General features: G+C 45.6%; 1 protein-coding gene across 4 annotated transcripts in view; it reads right to left on the bottom strand.

The window, feature by feature from the left end:
* Positions 1–12887, bottom strand: part of ZFYVE26 (zinc finger FYVE-type containing 26) — a 61502-nt gene that overhangs the window by 23262 nt on the left and 25353 nt on the right. For all 4 annotated transcript variants that reach the window (XM_024761863.1, XM_024761866.1, XM_024761864.1 and 1 more), the window contains 9 exons: positions 12178–12396; positions 11465–11567; positions 9906–10651; positions 8826–9022; positions 6551–6655; positions 4981–5103; positions 4412–4588; positions 2863–3109; positions 1702–1800 (listed from right to left, as the gene is read on the bottom strand). In XM_024761863.1, coding sequence (XP_024617631.1) covers positions 1702–1800; positions 2863–3109; positions 4412–4588; positions 4981–5103; positions 6551–6655; positions 8826–9022; positions 9906–10651; positions 11465–11567; positions 12178–12396 — 2016 coding nt within the window. The remainder of the gene's footprint in view (positions 1–1701; positions 1801–2862; positions 3110–4411; positions 4589–4980; positions 5104–6550; positions 6656–8825; positions 9023–9905; positions 10652–11464; positions 11568–12177; positions 12397–12887) is intronic.

The raw sequence follows: 12887 nt of genomic DNA, 5'->3' as shown, positions 1-12887 counted from the left end.
AGGTAGGGGGACCTACTGATTAAAACAGATTTAAGAGAGAGTTTAGTCGAATGCCATGTGTGGACATTATTTACATCTTGATTCTAGAAAGACCAATTCTAAAAAGAATCTTCATGAGACAACTGGGGAAATCTGACGAGTGACTGGATAGTTGATAATAATAAGGAATCATTAATTTGGTTTTAGGTATGAGAATGATGTTATGGTTTTGTTTTATAAATGTCCTTACCTTTTAGAGATATACCCTGTTTTATTTATAAACAAAATGGTATGATATCTAGGATTTGTTTCAAAATAATCCAGTAGAGGGACAGGGGTAAAGATGAAACAAGAATGGTCACACTGACACGATAAATATTGCAGCTGGGTAATAGGTATGTGACACTTCATTACACTGGTCTCTCTACTTTCGTGTACTGGAAACTTTCTGTAATGAAAAGTTTGAAAAATTAAGTAAACCAAAGCTGCTCAGGCTGACTTATGCAGATTTGTGAAGCTGCTCACATGCCTGTACGTCTGAGCCCTTCTGGCAGGTCTGCTGATTACTGCGAAGCATGGCTAATTCTCAAAGCATGGCCACGAAATGCCACGGTCTTTGTTTTATGATATCTAAGGAGATTTCTTATCAACTAGCAGAACGATGTTGGCAGGTCACAGAAAAAGAGAACTGGAAAACACAGTGACTCTTAGCAGCACCCAGAAGAAGACGGGCTGTCGACCTCTCCCCAGAAGTCTGCTCTCCTGTTGGCAAAACAAACACTTGCTGAGCTGCTTCTGAGTGTAGGCCATTGGGCAAGTCAGGAGACTGTGGGAGAAGAGGGGTGGTGAAAAGGGGTGACCAAGACATGGCCGAGGCCTTCAAGGACCTTGCACCCTGTGTGGGTGACAGATATAAATAACTACCTGCAGGACAGGGTCAGAGTGAACATAAGGACTAAATAAGTCGATTCTCCTTATTAGTAGATTCCGTATTTGTGAAGTTGCCTACTCGCTAAAATTTGTTTGTAACCTCAAAATCAATATTTGCATTGCTTTTGCAGACATGCACAGAGTGGTGAATAATTTGAGTTGCCTGGTATACAGCTTCTCATCTGGGGTTGAACAAGGTAATGTTTTGCTTTCTTATCTCAGCTCTCATACAGAGATGACCAGAGGATGCAGATGGTAGGGGACAGTGCAGCAGGGTAGTGTAAGAAGCTCTACTCTGGGGCTAGTTGGACAGGGTTTGAATCCCAAAGGCTCATTAGGCACTCATTAATGGGGTGGCTTCAGGCAGGTCACTTTAACACTCTGAACCGCTTTTTCTCTTTTGTAAAATAAAGAAAATAGAATTTACCGGGATGAATTGTTTCCAATTTGAGATTATAATGTATGTGAAATGTGTGTGTGTGTGTGTGTGTGTGCGCGCGCGCACATGTCCACACATGTAATCACACACACGCGTGGGCGAATTTTCCCTAGGAGCAATGGTTTAGTATTTGCTAATTCAGTGTTTGTGGAGCCTTCATAGATATACTACTGCAAATAATAAGAATCGATTGTATGTTGAATTTTCTGGGATACAAAAAGCTGGAAAGAATCAAGAAAAACAATTAATAAGAATGTTGTGACTGGAAATGAAAAAAGAAGCAAAAGAATCAGAAAATCAGAGTAAGGCAAGATTGAACTGAAAAACGGGTAACTCTCAGAACCTGTCCTTACCAGGAGCAGCAACAGAAGAGAACTCCACTGACGGTGACCTAGACAAGGTCTCGAGGTCTGAAGCCGGACTGACAATTTCCTGGAGGTAAATCACAGGATCTGTAGGGAGGGAAAATGTTGACAGATTGTTCTATCATAAACAGCCTTACTTGCTGTGCTAGGCATTTACTTCAAAGCCCTGTTGGTTTCGCTGTCATCCCATGACTCTACTAGGTATGCAAAGAATGGCAGAGGTACTTCTAAGACGACAGCAAGCATGCTTCTTAAATGCCTCAATAAACAAACTGTGTTAGGCACGTGAGATAAATGAAGTAGACACTAGGATTTTACAAAATAAATCTAAAGATGCCCAGGGCGAAGTAGAAGACATTTAAATGGTGGTCCTGGAGGGTAGGGAGTAAGAAAAAAAAAGCTGGCTGGGCATCAGCCCCCATTTATTTCATTTTCTTCATTCTAGAAGAGGCTGAGTCAGTTCCCACACTAGTGACATCTGATGTGATCCTGGGAATAGCGCATACCCTCAGTACAAAATGATGGCACTTAAGAGCCCAGTGCACCAAGGCTAGACAGAGACCACCCCCAGCACGTTTTTTTGTTTTTATTTATTTTTGGCTGCTTTGGGTCTTTGTTGCCGCATGCGGGCTTTCTCTAGTTGCGGCGAGTGGGGGCTACTCTTCGTTGCGGTGCGCAGGCTTCTCATTGCGGTGGCTTCTCTTGTTGTGGAGCACGGGCTCTAGGCACGTGGGCTTCAGTAGTTGTGGCTTGCGGGCTCTAGAACACAGGCTCAGTAGTTGTGGCGCACGGCTTAGATACTCCGCGGCATGTGGGATCTTCCCGGACCAGGGATTAAACCCGTATCCCCTGCATTGGCACGCGAATTCTTAACCACTGCGTCACCAGGGACGTCCCCCCAGCACGTTTTTTTCCTCGAAGCTTTATATTATTATACACATGGTGGTTATCTACCATCCTTTCATTCTGGTTAGCCTGCCACTTCCTCCAAGACTGAGATCTCTCCTATATAAAAGAGCTATCTCTCCTGAAGTGTATCCTTTCACTCTCAATCAACTCAAAATTATAAAAGAGGAAAAATGAAAATAAGGATGTAGCACGGTATTTCCTTCTCCATGTAGAACCCCCATCGAGGATGCTGGCGGTTACCTGAGCGCTTCTCCCGCAGAGGGTACAGAAAGTCCAGGGCCTTTCCTGCGTATCTGGAAAGCAGTGAGTCCACCTCGTCCATGGTGAAGCCAATCTCCTGGCCAGCCAGCAGCTGATGCAGAGTCTGCACAGCCATGGTGGCCCAATCCACTTTCATGTTCATGAGCAGCTGCTCCAGCATGAGCAGGGGGTTAGAGGACAAGTGCGAGTAGCTGGCCCGGTACTGCTCGGGCAGGGTTAGCAGGACCTGGGTGTGGGGCAGAGCCACAGAGTGAAGAAAACAGGACACGAATTTCAGAAGAAAGCCAAGATTCTTACTGGGAAGGGGGAAGGGTATCTGGGACCAAAGGGCACTTGGCCAGCTACTGAAACTGGCTAGGAGTCTCTTAGGAAGCAAGGCTGGCAAACTTTTCCTGTAAAGGTTTAAGATAGTAAATATTTTAGGCTCCATAGGCCATAAGGTCTTTGTGGCAACTACTGATTTATAAAACCTGATAAAACCTGACTTATAAAAGCAGGCAGAGGACTGGATTTGGCCCACAGGTGGTGGTCTCCTGACCCCTGGCCTAGACCAACCAGGCATGGTTGACCCCTGCCTGATCCTTAAAGCCACCGTTCTGTCCATTCGAGGCTTTACTAGAATAAGCAATATAAGGTGGACTAAACCTGGCACCTCCAGTGTTCTACAGGTGAATGATGACTCTAAATTCCTCCTAGAGGCTGTTATTCCTGGGCTTGAAATACATTCACTGGCTCTTCTCATTGCCAATTTTCAAAGATTCCATTTAGGTACAGTACATCCAAATAAAAAGAAAAAAAAGAAAAAAAAAGGTGTATCCTCTTTAGAATCATTTTACATAGTTAAACTCTTAGCAAGTAGGCTAGTGGTCATATTCATGGCTCCCCCAGCACTCATTCTATTCATGGGGCAAGTTCTACACTTAGGGGCCAGTATATATGACTTCCAATCAGAATCATTATTAGAGAGTTAGAAGGCCTTATCTCTCCCCAAACTCTCCTTCACTGGATTACTTTTTCTAGCTTATAATTTCTTCTATTAGTGTCTCCAAGGTTACACATCAAAGGTAAAGACTTAACTCATTGCCTAGACAATTAACCCTTTTCCTTTAGCACAAAGTAGTTTTAAGGATTTAAAGCAGTTTTAAATCCTCGCATCAGAATCCTTCTGGAAGATAGGCAGGCCCTGTCCCAAGGGGTTCGGTTTTAATTACTTTAAGGTGGAGATTAACTACTGCTATTTTTAGAAAGTCCAGGTGATTCTAATTCATGGTCCGAATTGAGAAGGCTTGGTATAGCAGATGCCAAGGAAAGCATAAAGAGAATTTAAGAGGACAGTAAAATTCACTTTGGAGGCAGAGCAGTAAGAGAACGGTAAGTCCTAAGGGATGTGGTGGGCTGTTAGGGTCAAGATTTTATATACCACAGGTCAAGGATGGCAGGTGCCTGGAAGGGCAAGTTCTGAAGTGGGAGATGGGCCAGCAGTCCCTCCCTCAGGCATGCTTTCCCAACACCCCCTTCTCCTCCTGACCTTGGATCCCATGTACAGTGCTTGGATTTCACGGTGTCGGTCAGCGGTCAGTTCTCCATAGAAGTGGGTGGTGAGGTAGTTGGCCAAGAAGTGAGAAGTGGCCAAGCTAGAGTGCTGGTCGAGGGACTGCTCTGTGACCTCAAGGCACATGGTGAGGTCAGGAATTCTTCCCAGGAGCTGTTGCAGGAGGAAGGTAGAGGAGAAAGGTGAGACCTGTAGAAGAACTCTTAGAACAGCCTTGTTTTGTTTGAGAACAGAACCTTCAGGTTTAGTCACTGTGGATTAACCCCTTCTCTGCACTCATTTTTTCACCACCCCCAAAGCTTCACAAATGATGGCTTTGACAGGACCAGAGACCAGCAGAGTCTTGGACCCAGCTGCCCATCTGGCCCCAATGCAGGGCTAGGCACCTATAGGGAAGGTGACTATAACCAGCTCCTGAAGGACACAGAGGGGCAGATCTGACACTGCGAATGCTTTGCATGGGATCCAGCAGGAACAGAGCCACCTGATTTGACTAACCTTCTCATCCCCTACCAAAAGAAAACTGGGAAGAGTTGGAGGCTTACCTGCAGAGCCTTTTCATGATCACCTCTTTCTAGAAGGTGGAGAAGATGCTTTTGATGTAGGTTGATTAAATGTTCTCTTGGAATAGGGTATAGGCAGCCCCACTCCTCACACAGCTCATACTCCTGGAAGGAAACACACATGCCTTCAATCCCTTTAAATTCCGGGCCTTGTCACTCATCCAGCTCTTGCCTGATTTTTCTCAGCAGTCTTGAGTCTGCTAAAGCCCCAGGAAAGTTTGGGAAGTGCTGATGGGAACTTCACTGTGAGATTAAAGTGGGATCATAAAGGACTAGAGTGGCAAGGTAAGTTATGAAAATGATCCAAGTAGGCTGACTGTTCAGGATGTCCTTTTTCTTTTAGCTCTACTATAATAAAGAAACAGATGACACACAGCTACTGACACTCGGTGTCAGCCCTGGGAAGATACTAAGGAAGTGGACCAAAAAGACTGTCCAGAGGAGACAGTGCCTGCTCAGCTCTCACTGTTGCCATATGAATGTGCAGGCCCAGTGGTGCCAGACTTTTAAAAATGCCAAAAAAACTTTTTTAATTAAAAAAATTCCCTATTTTACAATGTTGGCAACGAAATCAATATGAAAACTAAAAATTCTGCGGAGCAATACTACATGGGCCAAACAAACATGTTGGGGTTGGATTCCATTGATATCACCCCTTGTTACTCCCCCTTCCAACACCAAATTTGTGAACTCTGGATTAAAGCTTCCCAGAGCTTTGTCCATGTGTTCTAATATGAGGGGATCTGGAAGGCCCTCCCCACAACTCTGCCTGGGGCCACCTTCTTCAGGATGCTTCCTTGTTTCTTGGGCTGTCTTAGGCACCTGGCTGTGCCCCACCTTAGTCTGGGCTTACTTCGGTCACTTGGTATATCGCAATCACCCAGGGATGTGTCTCACATCGCCCCGCCCTGCTCCCTCCTTTCCCAAAATGTGAGCTGCACAAGGGCAAGGACTAAGCTTAATTATCTTTGTTTCAACGGTATATCAGCTCCTTAAAGGGTAAAAAAAAGTCTCCTTAGCACTCAAATGTCCAATAAACACATGAAAAGATAATCAAGGTCATTAGTAATCATGGAAATGTAAATTAACACCATAATGACATACCATCTTATTGGCAAAAAAGTGAAAAGCTGGACAATGCCAAAGTTGCTAAGAAGATGGAACGACAGGAACTGTGAGTGGGAGAACAACAGGGACAGGACGACGGATCTGAAGAACAATGCTGTAACATCTTAGAAAAGGTGAGGGTGCTCACGCCTCATGATCCAGCAGTTCCAATGCTAGGTATACCTTCTGTGCCTAGTGTAAACAGTGTAGGAAATCTTGTGTATGAAAACAAGGGTGATAGTACAAAAGTGTCAATTGTATTATCCTCTATTCTTCTAGGTATGTTGGTAAATTTCACACACACAAAATAGAAAAAAAAAAAAGTGTTATGTAGTTATAGAAAAAAATGTGAACCTTGATAAGTGGAAAGAGGTCTACATAACCAGCTAAGGAACAGCAACTCTGGAAAGAGGAGGAAGGGGAATAGTATCCAGGAAAATGGTACCTTGGCTTCTAGAATCACATTCATGACAGTTGATGGGTCCTCGACACAACAGTTCCTCAGGGTCTGCCAGTCACACCACATGGGGGTAGCCTGCAAACCTAGAATCTAAGGAAAGACAGAAAAAGCTATCAAACCACACTGCAATTACTCTGCTCAGGAATAAGTCATTGGAGTTTCCAGGGATGGGCCATCCCCAGGTCTCTGTCCCAAAGTCAGGCTGTCGGAACTTGCCAGGACAGAGGAGGGATTACAACGAATGGGACAAAGAGTGTTTGGAGAGGTGAGAGAACCTATCCAGCAAGTATAATCAGGGAGCAAAGGCTGAGTGGGGAGGCCAGGATTGGGGCCTTTCACTTGGAGGACAGTCCTCAGAGGCTTCTGTGCTTTGCAGCTTGTTCAGTCTCCTGGAGTCACTTGTCCCCTGCCCCTCCAGCTCAAAACTCTAGACAGGTTATTCTTCTGTCCTGAATGCTCTGTGGGATCACCTTTCACGCAGCATTTTAGCTCTGCATGAAAAGTGCTATGGAAGAGTGGAAAGAAAATATTTTTCACCTGCCACTTTCACTTTCCCTGGTTGGGCTCTGGGCTCTGTTCAGTTCCAAACACACATGGAAAAATTAGCATATATGTATACTTGTTATGTAGCTGTACCATCGAAATCTGTCTTCCTGAGCCTCTTGATCTTGAATATGACACATATATCCAAAAATTTTTCACTGTGAAACTGTCACTCTCATGCATCCCTTTCAAAATGGCTCTTGAAATTTAGCTGAAGTTTAAAACAATCTTTAAAAAAGACATAAGGGATTAAATTCTATAAAAACTCTTGAACAACAAGACACAATATACATAAAACATACAGAGAGCTCACATATACAGGGATACCTTGGGGATACTGTGGGTTCAGTTCCAGACCACCACAATAAAGTGAATATTATAATAAAGTGAGTCACACGAATTTTTTGGTTTCCCAGTGCAAATAAAGTTATGTTTACATTATACTGTAGTCTATAAATTGTGCAATACATTGCCTACAAAAAATGTACATGCCTTAATTAAATATTTTATTGCTAAAAAATTAGTTTTAGCAATTAATTTGAGCATTCATCTAGTTATAATGTTTTTGCAATAGCAACATCAGAGTTCACTGATCACAGGGACTTCCCCGGTGGTCCAGCGGTAAAGAATCCGCCTTCCAATGCAGGGGACGTGGGTTTGATCCCTGGTCAGGGAACTAAGATCCCACGTGCTGCGGGGCAATTAAGCCTGCATGCCGCAACTACTCAGCTCGTGCGCCTCAACTAGAGCCCACGAGCCGCAAACTACAGAGCCCACGCCCTCTGGAGCCTGCGTGCCACAACTAGAGAAGAAAAAAAGCCGCACGCCACCACTAGAGAGAAGCCCATGCACCACAATGAAGAGCCTGCACGCTGCAACAAAAGATCCCACGTGCTGCAACTAGGACCTAACGCAGCCAAAAATAAATAAATAATAACTAAATTCTTTAAAAATAGTTAAAAAAAGAGTTCACTGATCACAGATCATCATAACAAATATAATAATAATGAAAACGTTTGAAATACTGTGAGAATTACCAAAATGTGACACGCAGACACGAAGTGAGTTAAGTGCTGTTGGAAAAATGGTGCCAAGAGACTTACTTAATGCAGTGTTGCCACAAACCTTCAATTTGTAAAAAACATAGTATCTGCAAAGTGCAATAAAGCAAAATGCAGTAAAAAAAAAAAAAAGGTGTGCCTGTACATAGGAAAAAGGCATTGTGGACTGTAAAGCACCATTCTAGTGTTAATTTTATTATTAATTTTTAATCCTTGTCTGACATGTACATATTTAAAATTATAGGAGTAAATAAAATAGGAAACAGATAGAGGCTCCCTCGCTCTTCACCTAAGAACGGAAGCCAGATACGGAGCAGAAGCAAGATACAGAGCAAAAGCCAGCCCCAGATTTTCTGTTTCTTAAAATCCACCATCGGGCTTCCCTGGTGGCACAGTGGTTGAGAGTCCGCCTGCCGATGCAGGGGACACGGGTTCCCGGTCCAGGAAGATCCCACATGCCGCGGAGTGGCTGGGCCCGTGAGCCATGGCTGCTAAGTGGAGCCTGTGCTCCGCAATGGGAGAGGCCACAAAAGTGAGAGGCCCGGGTACCGAAAAAAAAAAAAAAAAAAAAAAAATCCACCATCACATGAGAATAGGCTGGAGTTGGTAATAAGGTGAGAAGGCTATTTCCTTTCTCTTGATGCCGAATCCTATACCTTCTGATACACCAGCAGCTCTGCTAGCTTTCTCTGTAGCTCACACTCCAGCCCATCTTGGAGATCTGTGTCTGAAATGCAGTAGGCCAGGATCTCCAGGCATGACTCCAGGGGCCACCGGTCCACAAACTGCAGTGTTAGCCGACTTCTCAGAGATGCATCCTTCACAGCAAACAGGTACTGCCAACCTTCTTTGACTACAAGACAAAAAGATGCTCAGCAAGGCTGGCGCCGGAGCTCAAGAGTCCAGGTTACTTCTTAAGAGAAGGGCTTTGTTCAGTTTCACAAAACGGGAGCTTGGAGGATCCTGAAGATCCTTCTGACCTGAATTAGTTTTTACACTTGGAACACTATAGGAGAAATACTATACCCTGTTTCTCTTTATGCAAATGTAATCATAGTCACGGGACTTTCTGAAGAGAGGGAGAAAAGGCGAAAGGAGAGGAAAAAGGAAAGATTTTCTCCACTCCCCACAGCCCGCCCAGCTCTTGCTCCCCCTAGTGGACAGCTGTAGGTCATTGCTCTCAACTCTGGGTACACATCAAAGTCTCCTGGGGAGCTGTCAAACAGGCCCAGAGTCTGTTTTTATAAATAAAGTTTTATTAGAATACAGCCACGCTCACTCGTTTATGTATTGTCTATGGCTGTTTTCATGCTATGATGGCAGAGCCAAGTAGTTGCAACCGAGCCTGTATAGCCTACAAAGCCCTTTACAGAAAAACTTTCCTGACTCCTACTTTAAAGCAAACACTTGCCTGAACCCTATCATGGGCTTCTGTAAACGGGGCTCTGATATTTGTAGTTTACAGAATTTCACAACGATTCTGCCATGCAGGGTTGAGAATATTGGTTATGAGTGCCTGTCCTAAAGTTCGATGGAGTTGGGTTCTAAGCTCTGCTCTACCACTGACTATCCTGGGCAGTTTCCTACCCTCTGAGCCTCGTTCGCCTCTCAGTATCATGAGATTATGGTGGCACCTTTCTCTAGAGTTACTGTGAGCATCAGATGCGGTGATCCACTCAGTGAATGCCCAATACTATTACCACTGGTGAAGGAGGGAGGCACGGCTTTCTGCTCACCACCTGCCGCAGCACAGCTCAGGACCGCATCCTGTATGCTGCTCAAGTCGTCCACATCTCGCCCGTACACTTCAGTGAGCTGAAGGGCCCGGTGCCAATCTCTGGCCACCAGGGCTTCCTCGAAGGCCTTGGTGAGCACATCCAGGGCTATGGGAGAATGCAGGCCCAGGAGGACGGTAGAGAGACTGGCCCGGCCGCAGAGACCCGCTGCCAGACTCTGCCCCTGCTTGGAGGACCCTCGTAGGGGCTCCCAGGCAGCTAGGAGGGAGGCCTCAAGCATAGGGAACTGTTCCAGGAGGCGCTCACACTCCTGGGCTACCTGCTCTGCAGTCAGAGGCACCTCCCTGCGGCCCCGAAACTCCTTCCAAGACAAGCCGGGCTTGGTGATCTTTGACCCCTGGGAAGCCCCCAGACAGGCCACGGTAGCCAGCAGCTTTGAGCGGGACTTAAGGAAGGCCAAGGCAGAGGAGGTGAGGGCTGGGCCTGATGAATCCCTCGGGGAGGAGGGGGGCTTTCTCTCCAGCGTGGGATTCTCAGTTGGCTTTGAGGAGCTCAGTGTAGAAAGTGGGAGGTCCTCCAGGCAGTGGGAGGTATGCAGCTGGGTCAGAATGCCCAGCTGGGTCAGAAGGGATGATGTCTGCTGGCTCTGACGGGAAGAGCAAAGGGCAAGGGGCTCACAGCAGCAGTTGACAATGACCTGTGGCACACTCAGGCTGAGACCCTCTCGGGCCAGAAGGGCTGCCAGCCTGGAGGGAGAGAAGCAGAGGGCACGTAAGGCCTTAGTGCCTGGGCACCATCACCCAATCTCAGAATTTCTTTATGTGTAAACAAGCAAATGTAAATGCAGACTCTCTAATTGTTCCCCCTACCCCTTCTCTTTTTAACTCAAAAGGCAGCCTATTGGACCCAATTCTCTGCCCCTTGCTTTTTTACTTAATAACAAATCTGGGAGATCTGTCCATAGCCCTCTACAGAGAGGCCCCTCATTTTTTTTTTTTTTTTCCTCATTCTTTTTTTACAGCTACATAGCGTTCCATTATGTGGAAGAAACTGAATTTAACTAGTCTCCTATTAGCGGACAATGGCTATGCCATACAAAGCTATAATAAAATGACTTGGTACATACAGCATTTTTCATACTTGTAACAAAGGATAAATTCCCCAAGGTGGACTGTTAGGTCAAAAATGTGGTTTGTCATTTTATATGGACAAACTGCCTTCCCACAGGGGCTGTACTAATTTATATCCTGCTGGCAATCTGTGAGAACGCTGGTTTTCCTACAGCCTCGCCAACTAATGTGTTATCAAAGTTCTGGATTTTTGCCTACTCATAAGTGAAGAGTCCCCTTAATCTTATACTTGCAATATAAACATTAGAGGTGGAGAGAGAGAAAGAAACGAGGTACACTGAATTTTAATGTAGCTTGTATAAGAGTAAATGCAAATTAAGGGAAAAGTCTGGAAGAAATCTCAACTTCCTGTATTGAACTCAAACACAGCCCCACTGAGCCCTTGGTTTCCTTGATGAACAGTTAGGAAGGCCCAGGCCTGGCTCCTACCTCTCTGGGGGAACTTGTCGCTCAAGCAGGAGGTGTGACACCAGTTGGGAAGAGCTCTGTTGCAGGAGAACAAAGGGGTTTCCTACCTTGACCTCCACGTGATCTGCAAAAGTAAAGAAAGTGATCTTTACACCACTGATTGCAACATTCAGAGCGCTGTTTTCCAGAATCAATAAAAAAGTAGTGTCAAAACTGCATGGAAAGCCCTTCTGTTGATATTTTTCTAGGTAAAAGGTATTCCTGACATGATGCTGACCACAGGTTTATGTACGCCTTACCACTGTTCTAAAGACTTCCAACTACAGACAGACTTCAGTGAGCAGGCCCAGCCACAGACAGCCCAGACTGCTCCTTCGATATGACTGAAGTGTAGGTAATACTCGCTCTGCGGACTTGAGTAATCTGGCACTCGACTCAGAGACTTAATTCCCCTGGTGGGTCCTCATATCCACAATAGATCGAAGATCTGGGAGAGGTAGTTTTGAGTCATTAATGCCATCAAAATGTACTGAATACTCTCATGTGCTGTACCATTGTACGAGGCATCAAGGAGACAAAGGTGAATAAAACACAGAGGTGAATAAGAGAGGACCTCATACGTAGTGTCCTCGGCTACTGCTGTACCCAGAACCTCTTCAGTGTGCGCCTTCCTCTTCCTTGCCCCTAAACACTTGTGGGCCAGTCCTGACTCTATTTTCTTTCTTGCTACTTACCAGGCTCAGAGCTCAAACTCCGCAGGAGAACAGCAGCCAGGGTGCTGCAGTACCTGAAGAAGGTGCCCATGTAGTCAGTCTGCCTGCCGCCTGCTGGCGTCTGTTTGCCCAGGTTCTTCTGGAGAAGCTGAGTCTGGATATACACAGGGTGGGCCTCTGCCTCCAGAGCTTTCTCGGCCACCTGCTCCACCAGGGAGGTGAGTGGAGTACTCCTGGGCTCTGAGAAGAGTTATGAAAGGAGAAAGCATGTAGTGTTGAGTCTGTGCATCTGGCTTTGGGTCAGTTTCCAAACAATAGGGGAACTAGGCCTCTGTACACTGCATGGGACATCCTATAGCCTGGCTGCTACGCTGACAAGGCAGTTATAAAATCCTAAGTTGGTTGCTTATACAAGTGATTCTCAGCCAGGAAGAGCTTTGAGTCTGGAGAAATCAGGGTGGAGAGTTCCATTTTCACTCATGTCTCGGGTGGAACAGCTCTGTGAAGCTCACAGCACTCTTTTGCGGAAGGGTTAATCAATGTTTACGGAGTCCCTTCTGGGTTTATCTCTCATAAGGAATGAGGAAAATGTGCCAGCTAATGAAGTGCTAAGCAGCCCTTCACTTAGGAGGTGGGGAAACAGGTGGAATTAGTTACGAGACAGGCCCTGGTTAACTAGAGGGCTGGTAGGGCCCACTTCTGAGTCCTCAGCCTCTGCTCCAAAGTACTCT

The sequence above is a fragment of the Neophocaena asiaeorientalis genome, unplaced genomic scaffold (assembly GCF_003031525.2).
Source record: "Neophocaena asiaeorientalis asiaeorientalis breed wild unplaced genomic scaffold, Neophocaena_asiaeorientalis_V1.1 scaffold936, whole genome shotgun sequence".
Classification (NCBI taxonomy): Eukaryota; Metazoa; Chordata; class Mammalia; order Artiodactyla; family Phocoenidae; genus Neophocaena; species Neophocaena asiaeorientalis.
The sequence above is the reverse complement of the archived record's forward strand: the minus strand, read 5'-3'. Positions and strand labels throughout refer to the sequence as shown.